General features: G+C 40.8%; 1 protein-coding gene across 1 annotated transcript in view; it reads left to right on the top strand.

Moving 5' to 3' along the window:
* The window catches only part of SEMA5B (semaphorin 5B), a 132829-nt gene that overhangs the window by 56570 nt on the left and 57224 nt on the right, over nt 1-19035 (top strand). The window contains exons 5-8 of the mRNA XM_054380966.1: nt 7997-8095; nt 8872-9085; nt 11600-11885; nt 15963-16098. Of these exons, the coding sequence (XP_054236941.1) occupies nt 7997-8095; nt 8872-9085; nt 11600-11885; nt 15963-16098 (735 nt within the window). The remainder of the gene's footprint in view (nt 1-7996; nt 8096-8871; nt 9086-11599; nt 11886-15962; nt 16099-19035) is intronic.

Raw genomic sequence — 19035 nt, 5'->3', positions numbered from 1 at the left:
CAAAAATACTGACGTTAGCCTAGCCAGCTGGTGAAATGCTCTGCTTCAGCTAGGATACCCAGCTCTGATCCAACATCTCTGCCCTTGGCTGGGTCAGTGCAGCACTGATGTGAATATTTCTGATTCTGCTGTGAAATGGTGGTACAAGATACAGAGCTCTATCTGCCTCAGCTCTGCTTTGTCAAAACTTGACTAATGGCAGTCTTCTACCTAGCACAGATGATTTGATGATAAATATGTTATAGACTGTCAGGCACTTAGATATGTGATGATATAGGCTGGAAATAAGGAGGACCTTTGGCTCTTGCATTAATTCACAGTGTAGTTTGTGTAAGTTATATGACTAGTCCATTTTCCTTGCCCATTTAATAATGTATGTATTTTAGGGTGAGGTTTTCAAAGCCACCAAGTCTATCAATATGACTTTCCCCCTTTCATTCATATACCTGTTGAGTACATAGATCAGATTCTTCCTACTCCTTAGAAAATCTCATCCTGTAAAATGCTTAGGGCTTTACCGTAAGGAAAATGTAGAAGTGCAAGAATAAAAGCTACAAAGCTTGTGCCACAGAGGTATGATTATTATGGTACAGTGGTTGCTCCACATTTGCGTATACATTGGCCAGAAAAAAAGGGTGACAAGAAATCTGGGTCCCAGATTTAAGGTTAGAAAGTACATTTCTTCTGACACCTTGTGTAGCTCTGGCCACACGTTTCACCTGATTATTTCTAAATGGAGCTCAGTAACTTCTAAATGAAGCTGCTCTACCTTTTTGAGGGGGGCAAAAAGTTTTGAACTGAAGGCTGGAAGCAAATGGGCTGACTGGATGCTTTGCTGGCTTTTTCTAATGTCAGATTACCTTCCCATTTAACATGTACTTTGTTGCCTCATTGCATCTGGCTTCAGTTTTGAGTGACTGGGTCTCATTCTGCCCTTCTCTGCTAGATTAAAGAGCCCTTCAGGTACCAATATTTATTTTTAACAAAGGCGCTTAAATGCTCTTGGCAAACCAGTCTTAGGCTTTCTGTTAATGAAAAAAAGCTGACTTCTCTAAACCTCTTTCTTGAAGTATTTTTTTTTCTACTGTCCTTGAATATATTTTGTCTGTTTTCTGCACACTCGTTTTTCACTGTACTGCCATGTCAATCTCTCTAATGCCTGAGTGTGATTAAAACAATCTTCCATCTCTTATTCACCCTCCTCTGTTCATGCACATGGCAGTTTCACAAGCTTGTCTGCCATAGGAGGTCATGCAGAATTGCCTGGTCACTGTGACCACTAAACCCTTTTCACAGCTGGTAGTCTTGGGGTGTAATCTCCCAGTCTACACATAAAGCCCTTTTGTTCCTTGCTATTTAATGCATATCTTACAAAAATGTATATTGTTTGTTGTGTCCAGCTCATTAATCATCCTAGCATATATCACTACATATATATAGTGAGACATGGGCCTCTCTGGTAATTACTATGTTTGTAGTCTTTGGGTTACCCACAAATGTTTTTTAAGAAAGGTGTTGATAGTAAGCTAGTACCACCCTGTCTGGGGCCCTATTAGAACAGCAGGTTTATGAAGGATCTCTCTGAGTACTTTTTTTTTAGCTAAGTAATTTATCAAATTTTAATCCATTAATGTAGAAGTTCCTGAACCTGATTTTAAAATTAACTCTCTGCAATATATCATGTGGTATTAAACACCTCAGGAAAAAAATATTTAATTTATGTTATTTGTATCAACTAAAACTTGGAGTTTCTTCAAATAATTGTACGTGTTTTAGTTGCCTCATTTCTGGAGATTCACACCATCTTCCAGGAGTAATCATTGTTATTTTTGCAGCATTTATAAAATGTATCATGATCAACACCTTAAAATTGTCCCCTGGAAATACCACATTGCTGAGAGACAATGCAGAGAACAAAGTCAGCGTTATGCTGCCTTTCTTTCTGTCTTCCAAATGAAATTACCCAGAGGCTATAGTTAAAATGAGTGATGAATAGTGCAGAAGGGGAAGAGGCATATTTGATTTCATTAGGAGTTGCTGAGCTTCTAATTTGTAATTGCTTTGCCTCTGCATAAGAGTCGACATCCACCACATCTAAGGAATTTTGCCTGACATGAAAAGTTGTGACTTTCTAAGCGTGAGCACTTTGTTGTTTTCTCCTGTCTAAGCACACCATAATTTCAAAACGTGAAAGGGAACAATTTGTGAAAATGGCAGCACTTACATCCTGTCCTAAGAGCTTTGTGTAGCCAGGAGAAAGGTGGCACATTAATAACACTTTTGGAGGAAGAGAGAATCAAGAGAAATGTCTGATAGGCATCCAGCTACTGGTGGCCCCACTGTATTGCCTGTATAGTTTCTTCCTGTTACTGTATGGTGTACTGATGCTGGGGGCCTTATGATTCAGTCACGGTTACAGGGAAATCCTGGCCGAAGGCTTCACCCTAGCTAAATGGATTTGGTGCAGGAATTGCTGAGCTAATGGAAGAATCAGCTCTTTCAGGCCTTTAAGTTGCTCTGTGTTACACAGAGGATGTACCTTCCAATTATCTAGTGGAGCTGAGAATATCCATGCCATTTATGAATAATAGGCATCCAGGTAGGACAGGCACCACATAAACCTGCAGGTAAATAGAAATAACAGGGAGGTGGTCAGATATTTCGCCACCCTTTTTAACTGTTCCTAGAGATCTGAACCTATGTTCTTAGTACTTCTGCTAAGATACCAGTGCAGAATCAGTCCTTGAATTTGAAGTTCATTCCAGAAAACTTGTCTGGAAAAATCATCAGCAATTCTCTCTGCTGTCTGTGGCACTCAAAGGAGAGAGCTTGGTCAGACTTAAAGTGTTTGTCCAAAGAAATAAATACAGATATCTGAAAGCATGTTAATAACAGTGTTGGAGATCATGTTAACTCTTGATTAATTTTTTTTTTAACAAATTGAAGTGAACTGCAACAGATAAACTAAATGTTTGCTGCACTCTAAAATATTGTTGAAAGTCTATCGTGGAGCTCTGCTAGCTGATTCTCTGAACTCCTTGTACTCAGGAGTTTGCATTTCTCTACTGAGAATAGCAGACCATCTGAAACAGGTATTTTTCTCATACACCATGCAACTGTATTTTTAATCTAGGCTTAACATGTATCAATATGTGATGAAATGGCATTAGTGTACCAAAAAAAAGAGAGCTCTATGACAATAGGCTTGAGTGATTTGTTCAAAGTAAGAGGCCAATTAAAGCAGTGCCTATACATGGTTACATTTTCAAAGAAAAATACATCTGTACAATGAGATTAGGGGCTTATAAAATTTCAGAACTCCAGTGTTCAGAGATGACAGAAGAAACAACGCAAGAAGCACTTACAGCTGTCTTATTTGCAGCATCCTGAAAAGGTCTCTTTGATTTCTACCTCAGACTAGAGCTGTCAAGAGTTTAGTCCCTCCATTTCCTGATCTGACCACATGAATGGAGTATCAGGGCACCACAATTGGTTCTTGGGCTTGAAATGTGCTTTCAAAGCAGCCTGACGTCTCTGTAAGCTAGGAAAAGGCAACATTCACAGACAGACAAATTTAAATAGAAATTTTGCAAAAAAATGAAGTAAATGAGGATAGGCTCAAACTGAGGAGTTTCAAAGAAGTTTAGTCTTTTAGTGACAATGATACCCTGTGCCCTGTAGGGCTGAGCATCAGAAGTGATGTAGTCTTCCTTTCTGGGAAAACAAAGATCATTAGACTGGAGAATAGTGCTACCTGCTCAACTTAAGGCTTTCTCTCAAAAAAGGGACCACTACCCTTGAGGAAGGATCGAGAACCTCAGAGTGGGTGACTTGCAATTCATAGGAAAATCAGAGATATGCTTAATGCTCTGGCAGTGAGCCACAAGTTTTTATCAGCTCTGACATATTTAATAATAATCCTAACTAATATAACTGGGTTATTCTCATTAACCGTATAAATATCCAGTCTTCCTCCTTTATTTAAATCCTTAATCTTTTGATCCCAATAATATTTTCTGGTGATGAGATTTGCAGACTCATCATACACAGATTTAAGTGTCTGGTCCACAATGTGAGAGCAGAATCCAAATGTTGTCTCATCTGAACAGAGCTGGGTTCAGGCTTGCCAGATTTTTTGCCTATATTAAAGCCCATCTGAATTTTGCTTCCTGCATACCTAGAGTTTTCCAGCCACATGGAAGAAACTACATCAAATGACTCCTATTTCTGGAGGGGGTTGTGACATCATTTTACTAACCAATTGCCTCAGCTATAGACTGTTGCAGAGAGCAGGGTGCTGAGTGACTTTTTGGAGCAAATTCAGGCTGGTTTAAAGAACACAGAGGAAGCTGTTACTCGCTAGTTATTTTGAGAACAGGGTAGAAAGAGGGTTAAATGGAAATCTCAGTGTGGAGAAAAATCCTGCAGGCTGCACCATCTAAGTGGTTTGGTTTATTCTTTGCTTTTGTTGGAGGTTTTCTTGGACTGAGTGACTGGCAGTGGGTACAGCAATAGGAAACATGAACACGGTACTCCTCTTTGGGCCAAGCAGGTTAGAGAGGTATGGTCTGGTAGGTAAATCTTTGTTGCTGTCCTTCATCAGGATCTCCTCTGACTCAGTGTGTCCCCATGGCAAGTCCTTCAGCACCTGCATATTTCAATTTGCTCAGCTGAGAAAAGATGCCAGATAATGTACAGCTGTTTCAGAACAACTACATTTGGAAATGGCCCACACCTAGTAGTATTGCTGTTTAAGCAGAGCAGAGAACCTGCACTAGTCATCCCTGTTTCTGCCTCTTACAGCCAATGAAATAATTAGTGGGCTGGGTGCAGCCCAAGTATTGGTTGTCGTCTGTTTGCAGTCTAACACCTCAGCCACACTGACTGTGCTCTTTTGCTCTTTGCTGCTGCAGGTGAGAATGGGCTGGAAGTCACAGATTAAATATTTTGGTGCAGGTTCAGACAACAGCAGATGTATTTGCTCAGTATGGTTTCTTCTGTGCTTCTGTAAATAACTTCTGCTTTTCACTGAATGGGTACAAATAAAACCATGCTTAATTAGGCTAGAATAACACAATATTTACCAGGTTCCAGCATCCTTACTAAGTCAGGCTACAGCACCATGGAGTAAAGTCTGCAACAGATGCATCACTGCCTGTGAAAACCATCCAGCACATGACCACAGAGAAATGCTTTTTTGTGTGCTGTCTTCTCATCTGAGAAGACTTTTGCAGAAGTAGAAGTTTGTTAGCCTGTAATATAGTGCAAAGAAGATAATTCTGCAAATTAGGATTTTAGCTTTCTGCAGGACAGGATTTTAGTCAGGAATATATTGAAGTACCTAGGCAGGAGAGGATCCAGCAACAAAAATGATACTAGGTGGTTTATGTCAGAGGTTATGCTCAGACTCTACTAAGCAGAGAAGTTGTAAGTGGAGGGAGAGCAGATGGGTATTCTTTTATAGTGTGAAATTTGAGTACAGAGCTGCTTTCTGGGTTAAATATCAAATCAGACAGATGATGAAAACAAAGCCTTGTTAGGATAGGAGCCCATACATTTTTTTTATAGTATCCCTGCAAAAAAATTTAGTACTTTGCAGTTAAATTTATAGTCATCCTAATATTATTTGGGGTTGAATAACTGTGCTCTAGAGAGAGAAATTACTTAACCCAGTCATAAAACGCAGACATCTCTGGGGCAGGGAATAACTAACAGGGCTCACGGCACCATGTAACAATGACAGGAGGGGACAGAGAGGCTGGTGAGCCCTTCATCTTATTAAAGGAAGCAGTGAGACCTCTATTCTCAACACTCACCAGGTGGGACACTGCTTCTCAAGGTCCTATTTGATAGACTGATGCACAGTCACCATGACTGATCTGCTTCTGAAATAAGAAGTAGTGAATCGACCCAGCTATAAATTTAAGCTCTCATTTTCCAGTTCTAGGCATTATGTGCCCCTGATACCCCAGATGAGACTCAAGACTGGCAGCACCTGCTCTGTCACACTCTGTAGCCTCTGCCTGGGCTGGGCAAGTGCTCCTAGGGTGGCAAGTCTCACTTCATGCCCATGCAATCACCTGTATGTGGGTAACACTGGTGGGTTTCTACTAAATGCTGTCCTTCAACAAATTGCTTTCCATACAGCACATGAAAGAAGGTAGCACATAACCCAGCCAAGCAAGCTTCTTCCTTTCCAGATGATAAGGGAGTGTTTTTACACTGTTGAATCTTGCAAATGAAGTCTTCAGGGAAACGATCAAGTGTGGAGCACTGTGAGATAGGGAAACTCAGAGAGTGCCAGTTAGGGAAGGAGAAGTGGTGTCTGCAGCTATAGGCTCAGCTTAGTGGCAAAATATGATCTATTGGAGGGAGGAAAACAGCAGCCAGGATAACCCAGCAAAGGTTGTTATTTTTTAACAAGTTTCCTTTTCTGTTTGTAATAGACTGTAATAGACTTTCTTCACTTGGAGCCCTGTGGCTGTCAGTCATTAGCCATTGCTCATATTGTTTCTTCTGAGGTGGCCCCAGAGTCCAGGACAGGCAGGCTGGTGCCCAGCTCGCTGTACATCTGTCACTGGTGCTGTGTAGATGAATCTTGGGGCAAGCAGCTCTTGAGCTTCTTGTACTGCCTGTGGGAGCTGCACACTAGTCTTGCACCTCCCTTTCCCTGTGTAGGCTATTAAAAAGTCACTGCCTGATGTGACTTCTTCCCCCACTGCTTAACTCCCCAGAGATGCTCAGTTCACCTGATCTTCAGTCCACAGGCCTCTGGATGCAAGGCTGTGAGGAGAAAGAGAGACCCTGGCTCTCTCCAGTGACATTAAGGCAATTTTCTGGAAAAGGCCAGCTGTAGCCTTGTCCTACTGTCACTGAAAGTCAGGAATCAAACTCTTTAACACCAGTGAGCAGGTACCATGTGCGTAGCAAGCAAGCATCAAGCTTCTGATTATATAGATCAAAGCATTACATATTTATTAGATTCCTCTTCTACACAAATCATCTCAAATAATCACTTCACATAAATCTCCTGCCTGAGCGTGATATTTCCATCTTCAGAGGTCATTGTGGTCATTTTAGGTGGTCTCAGGTAGCCATGGGCCCGACGTTACAGATGGCTGCAGGTCAACCTGTTCCTCTTCTTTATATGGAATTCTTTTGGCTGTTTTATAGGTTGATTTCTATAACACTATTGTTTTATTTCATCCTTAACCCTTAGCTATGTGTTCTCAATTAGAGTTTAGACTAGACAAGGTTTGTTTAACATAAACAATAAATGATGGATATCTTGTCTCTTGTTTTAACATCACTGCCACCCTACCCCACTGTGGGGCAGCAGAAGCCCTACACCTATGGGGACTGGCATGTGGAGGGAACTGCTTGTTTGTACTAGTAAGTGGTTGTGCAGCTGAAAAAAGGGGATTTGCTGTTTCTTACTGGCACGGCCTGAAAGAGAAACTCCTACCATGGAAAATCCTGAGTGTACAATCTGTGCACAAGATTCTCCTGACCAGCCTGGTCAGTTAAAAAGAATTTCCTGCTGTTTTCCTGCTGGCACTGTTGTGAATTATAGTGTAGACAGACCTGCTGTCCTTCACTGGGGTTTGTGTCTGGGTAATGTTTTCAAAGCTGCAGCGGTACTGGGAAAAAAATAGGTCAGAAGTATCATCATGAAAAGAGAGAGGATTCCTCCTCCAGTGTAAGCAGAGCACAGATAGAGGCTCTTGTGTGGCTAATATAGTCAACCTGATGGATAATGTCCTATCCAGGGACCGTGCAGGGCTATGGTTAGAGAAGTAACCAGCAAACACTGTGTGCTCGCTTGGACCAATAGCTCCATACAGCTGTACACTGCTTGACGCAACAAACTTGATCTGAGTTAAAGCTAAGGAAGGTGCATTCCAGCTCCAATACAGGTAATTTTTGTTTTAATGTACTAAATGACCCTTCAGTCTCATTTTCAAAAATCCTTTGTCTCTGTTTTGTGTCCCTGTAGGAAGAGTGCCAGAACTATGTCCGAGTGCTGATTGTTTATGGCAAGAAGGTTTTTACCTGTGGTACCAATGCCTTTTCACCAGTGTGTTCCAGTCGACAGGTCTGTTTTGCCTCTTTTACAGTGATGGAGAGGGCTGGATACGTGCTCTAGGGAAGGCCAGTCATTTGTCAGGGCATCATGGCTGCAGAAAATGTTACAAATGTAGCTAATCAGAATTATTTTCACTTTTTTACTATCTTCTTATTATTTATTATTATATTGGGTCTGTTTGAGCTGCCTTGGGGCCATGGATGTGTCCACAGGTGGGGAGCAAAAGTTTTTGTTATGGGTGAACTGAATCTGGGCAAAGTTACAAATACTAAAGCGTTTCCTTAAAATAAATGGAAAAACTCCCTTTGGTTTTTAAGGGAGGCAGAGGAGATTGAGAACGATATTTATATTTTTTTAATACCAGTACTCATTCAGGAGGTGTCTATGGAAGGTTAGAAACCAGTACTACTAGCAGGAGCAGCTGCTTACACCAAATGGGTTGGGGCCTGCAGGCTTTCTTGGATGGGGAATGACTCCTTTTACAAAGCAATAGGATCAGTGAGGCTCAGACACCACTTGTTATGTTGGCAAACAATGGATGTGAAGATCAATTTACAGTCATTGCTGACATTAGAGTCTTTTTATGTTGGCAAACGATGGATATAAAGATCAGTCTACAGTAGTCAATACTGACATTACGTTCTTACAGCTGCCTGGTTTTGGTTTTGTTTTTTGTTGTTTTTTTTTTTAAATCAAGGTTTTTACTTATGGGTGAATTGAATTCTCTATACCAATAAGAAAGCCAAATTCTCTTTAAATTCTCTCTTGTCTCCTTTTCAACACAGGTAGGAAATCTTAGCAAAGTCATTGACAGAATTAATGGAGTGGCTCGGTGCCCATATGACCCTCGGCATAACTCAACAGCTGTGATTACATCACGAGGAGAACTCTATGCTGCAACTGTAATTGATTTCTCTGGACGGGATCCTGCTATTTACCGCAGCCTTGGAAATGTTCCCCCACTTAGGACAGCACAATACAACTCCAAATGGCTCAATGGTAAAGTCATGCGGGTCAGATCTGAGCAAGAGGTGTATTTAAGGCAGCTTGACATGCTTGTATATCTTACCTTCTCTTTTCATACTCAGACCCAGTTATGATGGGGGAGGGCTTCTGGTGCCGTAATTGATGCAGCTTAGAAGACATTTAAAAATAGTCTGGAAGTATTTCAGAGAAGTTGATTTAGAATATAGAAAGTAGATCTTACAGTCTACCTCGTATATATATCAGTCACTGTCTCATGAGATGATCAAGTGTATAATTTTAACAAAAAAATAATTCAAAGATGGGAAGTTCAAAACCAGCTTAAAACATCCGTCATATTGTTGACTCAGCTCTACGTTGTGTTAAGCACCCTCTACTTCTACTGACTCAGCTGAAGGTGGTTGGTTTCAGTGCAAGATCAGGCTGAAAATGAGAAATTTAGCAGCATGTTATGTTCCATGTGAACCCATGCTGTTGTGGATTTACAGTTATTAAAAGCAGCTGTTACTCCAGTGTGATAATTCCCTGCATCAAGCAAGCTATAGAATTTCAACCAGTAATTCCTGCATTGAGCACAAACCTTCTGACTGGAGCAAAGCACATATTGTCTGACCAGACTGTAGTGATAGAGACCCCAATACTTCCTCTCCTTTGACCCAGGTAAGTTGACAAGCTACTTGGAATCTTTGTATTGGATTTTGGGACTTTTCAATCAAAGACACAGGCAATGGGCCTGTGCAAATCCCTTGAGCTTAATGAGACTGAACTAGGCTTCTGCAGGCATGTTGAAGTCAGTATTGAGATTCAGAGTTTTAGGAGAAGGATGTCATCAGACAAGACTGTGAATTAGGACCCAAGAAGCACCATAACCCATATGCAGTCATTAGAAATATGTGCCTCTTGTCTGTGCATGAATGAAGAATTCAGAAGGAAGCCACATTGGAGCAAGGGATTTTAAGGAAAGATAAACAGAAGCTGTTTCTAGTCTGACTGGAAAAACAAACATGACACTTGAATTTACAACCTTGTGCAGCACTGGTGACACTGGAATAATTTCATCCTGTTCTGGCTACTTTTCAACAAGAAATGAACAACTTCAAGGTGGTTCAGAGAAGAGCCATGGAATGATTGGAAGCTTGGAAGGCCTATCTTACAGTGAGAAGCTTAAGAAGCTCAATTTATTTATCTTTCTGGAAAGGAGATAAAAAGTGTTTTGTTAATGATATGGAAGTACTTACATCAAGAGGAGATTTCTGACAGGATAAAGTTGTTTAATCTAACCAGACAAGTCATGACGAGCCTGTGATTGGAAACTGAAATCAAATAATGTCAAATGGAAAAAAGAAGACTGCTTGGGCAGTCTTTAGTCATTTGAACAAGTCACCGAGGAAAGTGACGGATGTGACATTGCCCAGTGTGATCGGATGTCCTTCTGAAGCTGTGGTGTAATCCACCTGTTATGGTGTAATTACAGAGTGAAGTTCTCTGGTTCAGGTTAGACTGAAGGTCAGATGGGTGATCACAATGGGTCCCTTTAAGTTTCACTGTTTGAAGGAGAAAATTCTATGGGAGATGGTTTGTGGTGCCCTCCCATTTGCCTCCCAAAGCTGTGTTGCAGCAGCAACAGCCTGCCTTTCTCTCCCTGTCTCATGACTCTATTCTGCTTTTACTCTTGGGATGCAGCATTAAAGGAAATCTGTACTTCCCTTTTGTCTTTTTCCTTAGAGCATTGTTCACAAAGGAACATTGTAAAAACACCCAATAAAACCAACAGAGAGGTGTTTTTTTTTTTGTCTAGTCAAATATTATTCATTGGCCAGTCTTTTCCTTTTGTCAAAGAAACTGTTGGGATGAAAGACCGTACACTTTAAATCTTTGTTAAATACTCAATTCAAATATTCACTACAAAACCAATTCCAGGTTCTTTTCAATTCTTGTGGAAACAATAACAATAATTCTAGGAGACAAAGAATTAAGGAGAGCTTGCTTCAATACTGTCAGTCTCTGATATGCTTTTGGTTTATGGACATAAGATAATCTTTTGTGCCTAGAAACTGGAAAGGGTTTGTGATAAAAGCCAGATGTGACTGCACTGGGAGAGTGGGTTGAATGTTTCAGTGCAGCAGTCTGGGGAATCAGGCGGATGCATGCAGCATATTTAACACATCATAAGGTGCACTTCAGAAGCAAATAGGTGAGGAAACCCAGTGGGAAGGCTTTATGTTGTAAAACGAGTGTAGGTAGAGAGTAGTCGTGCATATGCAATCATTGAAATCAGTAGCAGCTTTGCCAGTAAAGTGAGGAAACAATGGAGTCTTTCCAAGATCTGAAAAATGGAACTAGAGCTGTATCCCCATATATCATTATTCCCATCTACTGTTTCTAATGTCTTTTGCTGACTAGAAGCTCCCTGTGGTCCCAGTTGTGAAAGACTGTGAGAAGGGAGCTGGTGGCACAACGGATTGTACAAGTCAGCGAGCACAGACCGAATTCTGACCTGTATAAATCTTTTCAAATGTTTGTTTGCAGAGCCTAACTTTATTGCTGCCTATGACATTGGTTTGTTCACCTACTTCTTCTTCCGCGAGAATGCGGTGGAACACGACTGTGGGAAAACCGTCTATTCTCGTGTGGCAAGGGTGTGCAAAAATGATATTGGAGGGAGATTTTTACTGGAGGACACATGGACAACTTTCATGAAGGCCAGGCTGAACTGCTCCCGGGCTGGAGAAATCCCTTTCTATTATAACGAACTGCAAAGCACCTTCTACCTTCCTGAGCAAGATCTGATCTATGGTGTCTTCACTACTAATGTGTAAGTTGCACTGGTTTTAATGCCCTTCTTCTATCCCCAGCAGTCTGAGACTGATGATATCCTGGTTTGTTAGGCAGTCTGAGCAATCCTTTTTGAAAGATCCTTTGGTTAGTGTGAAGGAATAGATGGGTCTGTGTTATCCATCATAGCAACATAGCCTTTAGGACAATGTTTTGAATCCATGGTTCATAGGTTCCTCGAGTCCATAAAAAGTGAGTGTGCAGTGCTAGGATAACTTAATGTGATATAAACTCAGGCTCTGACAGACTTCTGTGGCAGTGACAATGCTACTTGTGCAGTTCACAGAGCTCATCTAGATGTGATCCAGCAGAAAAAGGTAATTAATTTTCAGCCAGGCTAACCGCCTGGACAATCTGACACAACTGTGTGAACATTGAGGCTGGCCTGTGAGATGGACATGTTCATATGCTTGGGGTAGCATGTGTATATATGCTTGGATATATACATATGCTGGAAGAAGGGAAATGAGGCAGATGGGATCACAGCAGCCTGGAATGAAATAAACATAAATCGCTGTTGAACAACACTTTATAGAAGCCATGTCATATGGGCTACACAGCATTTGACATTTGCAAGGGGGACCGTACCTCCATACAGACTGTTTGATATCCACAAATCAAAAGCAGTGCTGGAACTCCAAGAGGAAGGCGTGATTTCTGAAACTTCATAATTGCCTCTTCTTGGCTTGATATTGGAAAAACTTGTAATTGGAATGATTTAATGTAGCTGTGAAAGCAGAAAGGAGAAGAGGAGTTAATTAAAAAATATATTAAAAATCTCATAATGTATATTTTTAAGTCAGGAAAACTCAAATAACTTTTTCTCTGAAGCCTGAGGCTAGGATGATAGGTTTCAAGCTATAACCAGTCTGTGTGGTATTGAGTTTCAATAATACATGTTCTCCAGGGGGATGCTATCCTCATGTGTAAACTGGAGAATTAAAATTTGAGTTAGTTACTCCACATGACAAACACTCAAAGGGACTTCTGCACATTGAGCAGCTGACTTCTTTGGGATTTTTCTTTGCAGTGGTGTACTGTTCAGTCTGAGTAAGGGTCTGTTTTCAGCAAACCTGAGAAGCGAAGCCCCACTGGTGTGACAAGGCTGAACTTCAGCCTTTGAAGTCACAAGGTATCAGCTCAAACTTCCTGAGCTAAATAACTGTTGGGAGGTTCACTATGAGAGTCCACACAGCCCAAACATTATTCTTGCTCTGTAAATTCCAAAGAAGTAAGTATTTGGTCACCCTCATCGATCTTCCATGTTTTGTTTCTACATTACTATTGCCAATATCAGCCAAAAGTAAGCCAGCGGAGAAGTAACTAGAAAAAGTAAACATGATTGAGCACTGCACCTGGACTGTGGACTTTGGGGAAAATCTTTCCTGGGACTGAAAGGAGCATGAGTTGTTTTCTAAAAACATTTCAAGGCTGTTAGCTAAACTTCCTGAACATTAAAAAGAAACCTGGCTACTGCTCTGGGCATTTGAGATGACACTTTTTTTTCCTTGCTCATAGTGGTAATGTTTTATCTATCCATTTGTTGATTCATCCAGCCAACAACAGAAGTTGGAAATCATTAATAATCATATTTATCAAATTGTATCAGTTTTGGACTATAAGAGGGGAGTCATAGATTAACTCTGATTGGAGCGGTTCTCTTGTGCTTTGTCTGTCTCCTAGGCTTAGTGTGAGAAGTGATGAGTGTTACCTGTCTCCTCTGGGTTACAGTGAAGTCACTCTTCATATATTATGGGTTTATATTCTCTCTTGTATGTTCTGATGGCAATATAACATGTAACATTTGTGTAATTGAAGAAGTTATTGATAATAGCTGAAGTTAGATCAAGTAGAATTTTGGGTTTACAACGTGTTCTTTTGAGAGTTCAAAGAGAAAATGTTCCAATTTGTCATCCAACTATAGAAATAACAGTAATTATTCTTTTAACTTCCACTGGGACTTATATCATGCTGTATGAGCTCTGCATAATAAAGAGAGTTGATGAATGCTTCAGTCTGAATTTCTTTATAATAGAATACCAATGCATTACAAAACTAGGATTTTTTTTTTAAGGTGTTTTTATTTTGGAAGGTTCATGTTTAGTGTATTTAGGATCATGATATTAGTTGTTGTGGTAATACCCACATAGAGATTTATTGCCTCATGTTCTGTTATACCCAACTGAATCAGTGGGAAAGAGAGCTTTTATAGGAAGCTGCTGATGAAATAGTTAAAATGCTTTTATCAAAATTTTTCTGGGAGGTAATAGAGACTATGTTGAAGCCTTCTTGAACTGAGCCTATTCTCTAAACCATGTAGTTAATCACAGCAAGTAGGAAATGGGAATAGAAGAGGCTGCACTTCACAGTACAGGGGCCAGCTGCACAAGTTGATGTCACTGGTTTGAGACTGGGATCAAACTTTTCATAGAGAGGGATGGGAAATATGCCAGACCACAGATGGAAAGAAAAATGGGCCACAGGTTTCGTGGAAAACTTTTCTCCTCTCTAACAAAGAGAAGGGGGTAAACTTTAGAGTCCTTAGTAGGCCTCTAAAGATTTTTTTTTTAATTATTTTAGTTAGAATATCAGGTTTTGGGGGTTTGCTTGGTTTTGTTTTTCCTTTTTCATTTTCTTTCTCATTCCTTATGCCTGAAGGTATTTACTTGTCATCCATCATTAGCTTTGTCTTAAGAGCTGCTGTCTGTGAGCATGCGCTGCATCAGTGGTGTTCAGACAGAAGTGGGGAAAGGTTCACCCAGCATTGCTTTGCCATGTTCAAAGTGAGCTACTCCATCACTCCAGGGATGGAAGAGGCAGGGTCAGGAACAGAGAAAGGGAAGTCAAGGCAGGAACTTCTTCCTGATGTTGTATTGCTTGGAAGAAATATGCTGTGAAAGAATCTGTTCTTCTGCTTTCCAGCCTGGGATTGTGGACCAAGGCTTTTTTTTTCCTGTGTGCAAGAGAGCGTAATTATTGGTTTAGTTTAAAAAAAGTGTTCTTTTCAGAGGATTCAAATTGCTTTAATTAGCAGAAAGATATGTACAGCAGGACTTGGGTTATTTAAAAGGCGCCGTGACGAGTCAGTCTCTTGTGCTAGCCCTATTTTTAGTTTTATTCTGGTATCTTTTTCTCTAAACATTGCCCCTTTCCTTCAAAAAGCAGAGAGGGAAGGAGAGAGCTGGAAGCAGGTGTGAGTTTCAGGTTACCATGTAGCAAACTCTCTTTGGTCCAGCTTCCCTGAGGCGTCCTCACCACCTGGGAGGCACTCTCCAACCCAGTTGAGGCAAAAGGAGCTGAGCCTTCTCAGAACCTTGAAGAAATGGATTCTCCATGACTTGAATGTGACAGCAAAGCCTGACTGATCTGTGTAGGAGTCTGGCTGGGCAGCAGAGCATCCCTAAAACAAATTTCCTTCCAAAGAGTCTTTCCTACAGTGGCACTTCCCTAGCTGTTCCTCCCCTAGCTGGTGTGTGCATAGTGAACAGTCTGTCCCAGACAGATGCTGTTCCCAGCTGGGAACACAAAGAAATGAACTGTGATCATTGAAAACAGAGGTTTTCACATATTAGCAAGACCTTTTTTCATGCAGCTGCTCTAACAACCAGCCTGGTTTGCACTGTCACTCTTTCCCCTGCATGCCTGTGTGTTCAAAATTTAATTTCGCCTTGAGAAGCACGAAGAGATTAAAAATTGGGTTGTTTGGAATCAATATAGATAGATGAATTTTTAGAAAATAAAAATAAACCCAGACACAAATAATCCATGTAAATTAAACTGTATTCACCTTTCCTGTCAGAACTACTTCCATGACACCTAAATCACAAACATTTTAAACCCACAGCTTAAAGTTAATTCTCAAAATTGTCATGCAAGCCATCTGCATTTTAGAATGTATTTATTTATTTATTTTTACTCCCTGTGAGATTGGTATTACTGTACATCTACCAATCAATTTGTATGTATTTTATTTGAGTGGAGTTTGATGCCTGTTATGATGAAAATGTCAATGTTCTAATGATTAAATTGATTTTTTTTTTCTCCCCCCCCGTTCCAGAAACAGCATAGCTGCCTCAGCAGTGTGTGCCTTCAATCTGAGTGCCATTACTCAGGCATTTAATGGCCCTTTCCGTTACCAAGAAAACCCAAGATCAGCCTGGCTGCCAACGTTAAACCCCATCCCTAATTTCCAGGTACTTACTGCTGTCCTTCAGTTTGCTCCAGTCCCTATTTTGTTCTGTCATTCCAGTGGGTTGATTTATGTGGGCTCCATTTTCCAGGTAGACCTATAGAGTAGCTAAATTGTATTTCTCCACATTTATGAATGTTTAGTTTGTGATGCTCCTTGCCACAGGTCATAGAGAACATGAGATTTATGGCTTAAAAAAAATATTAATTATTTAAATCTCTGCTACACTTGCCACTGATGTATAAACTCTGAGAAGGTAATCCTCACAAGGGGACATAGAAAGATGCCCTTGCCAGAGTTGGAAATGATTGAAGGCTGAAGCTGGACAAAGTCAAACTAGAATGGAGACACTGTATTTTTAAAACAAGAAAGGTAGTTAACCACTGCAATTTTGTAGAGATGTGATGAATTTTCCATCCCTTGAGAGGATCCCTAAGGCTACTGAAAGTGCAAGATGGATGCATTTCCAAGACACAATAACTCAGCTACAAGTTATGGACCTGTTGCAGCAGTGACTGAACTGGAAGAGGACACATGAGGATAGTCACAGTGATTCCTTCTCACATTAAAAGTCTTTGTTTTCATGAATGAGCAGCTTTCCAGGTTTATCAGTTAATGCCAATTTGAAAAATTACACAACACCTTCAATCCCTTTCTGCCCAGATTCAGTCAGCACAGCATGTGACAGCCCCAGCAAACCTGTCTTCTGAAGCATGAGCCCTTTGTACAGCTCAGTCCCTTCTCACCTGGAGAATTCTAGGGAGGATGGACTTGTCTTCCTGTCATCACATCCCCATGGTGAATCCTTTCAGTCCAGCTACGTCAATCTGGCTCTTTTTTTGTTATGGCAAAGGTGCTGAGGCTGCCTGCAAATGCCATCTGCCTTCAAGCTGGTGATGTTAGGGACCTTCCAAAAAGGACTCTGCAGTCACTTGAAATCACAAGAGCAGATGGGAGGCAGGTCCATGCTGCAGGCAGGGATATGCTTGGATTCCTGCTGAGGAACCAAATTTCTCCCCCTAAATCACCTCATAGCATCTGAGTGAAAGCTTCTGCATGTACAAATTGGGACAGATGCAGGCTTTCAATCACCCCTTCAGCTTGGTGCACTCCACACCAAGAAACAAAGCTTGACTGAAGGCCTAGCTATGCCAAGCATGGTTTTGTTTCTTTCTTTGTTTGTTTGGGTTTTTTTATGGGGTTTTTGTTTTAGTTTAAAGAGTATATTAAGGTTAACTGAGAATGAAGGACTTTCTGTTCCTTGCTGGACTAGGTGAGGAGGAATAGAAAAGGACTTTGGAAAGCATTTCCATGTAGCAAAAAGTACCAGATAAAATGTGGAGTGCTAAGGTTGCAACAGCAAGATGAAAGAAGAGGGTCAGAGGAAAATAAGGAAAGGAAAAGGAGGTATGTGGCAGACAAAAGGAAGATTGCAAGAAGAGATTAAGAGATGTTTTTCAAGTGCAGGAGGAACAAAAGGTCAATAAAGGGCCTTTAGGAGATGACAAAGGTAATTTAGTGACAGAGGAGGCAGATATTGCAAAAAAATTAAATTATTTTCTTTACCTTAGTGTTCACAAAGGAAGATGAGGGAAGCATGCCAGAATATTTTTTTCTTGCGGAGAGGAAGGAGAAATTCTGAAGGATATAGAAGATCAGGGCAATGCAGATAATCAGGAAATGAGAAGAAAACAAAATAAAACCAAACCAGAGGAATGCTGTGTCAGCACACAGACTGCCAATAGACTAAAAGGATTATCCGTGACTTGATGAGAGCAGAAACCAAAACCAACAATGACATTCCTGCCACTGGGACTCTTCCTTCAGTGATCCTCTAGAAAAGAAAGTGAGTGGGGAGAAAAGTATCCAAAGCAAGACAGAAGAGTAAACAAGAAAGTGTATAGGAGGCAGCAGAAGAGAGAAATCTAAAAACGCTTTAGAATATGGGATGAGTAATGAACTAAAAACCACCACTGCAATAGAAAAAACCCAAACCAACGCATTAAACCCCTCCTGAGGACACTCACTGCTCAAGTTTATAAAACACTCTGTTCACCTAATTCATGCAAGCTTAGAAATACTGCAGGGCTTACTACAGCAATCATTAGGATTGGTATTTGCTGTGTAAAAGTGAGCTACATCCCTGTCAACTCATTTTAGCACACTGGAGGAGAACCGCTGCGTGTGCACCTTGGAAGGGCAGCCACACTGCAAATAGTTGCTTTGATGCATATTGAGAGTATACACATGGGGAATTTGCACTTTCTGGATGGAGTGCTCTAAATCAACATCCTAATTCATGGTATATGAACTTATCTTCCAAGGAAAGCCCAAACACCTGTACCCAAAATGAACAAAAAGAAATTTGTGGATTTTTTTCCTAGTGAAATTACTCAGGTGTGAGCTTCACTTACTGAGAAGCAAAGTTGTCTATGGACTGAGTGTGGCAGGATTTCTAGTTGTACCACTGACTCCCGTGGGCTTGAGCAAGATAAATAACCAGTCACCCAACTGTCTTCTGGAGTAATAAATCTTCTGCCCACCTTGCATAGCATTGTGAGGGAGAAGGAAGATCTGTCCCTGGCTACGGACAGACCACAAAACTGCATGGAGAGTTAAATATTGCTTCGGGTTTTGAAAATGGTGAATTATAGATGTTAGTGTGAGATAGATACTCAGACCTTCAAATGCACTATCCACCTCGAGGGACTTGCCCTAATGTTTAAAAGACATAAGATGAGATCTCTTCTTCCCTTCTATTTTGTATTGGACAAGGACATTGAGTCCTATTTCAGTGTAGCCCTTGGTGCCAGAGGATCACAGAATCATTAAGGTTGGAAAAGACCTTTAAGATCGTTGTGTCCAACTGTAGCACAACTACTGTAACCACTAAAATATCCTGAAGTGCCACATCTACACACTTCTTGAACACATCCAGAGA

This window comes from Indicator indicator, chromosome 5, assembly GCF_027791375.1.
Source record: "Indicator indicator isolate 239-I01 chromosome 5, UM_Iind_1.1, whole genome shotgun sequence".
In the NCBI taxonomy this organism is placed as follows: domain Eukaryota; kingdom Metazoa; phylum Chordata; class Aves; order Piciformes; family Indicatoridae; genus Indicator; species Indicator indicator.
This window is presented reverse-complemented; position numbering and strand designations above follow the sequence as displayed.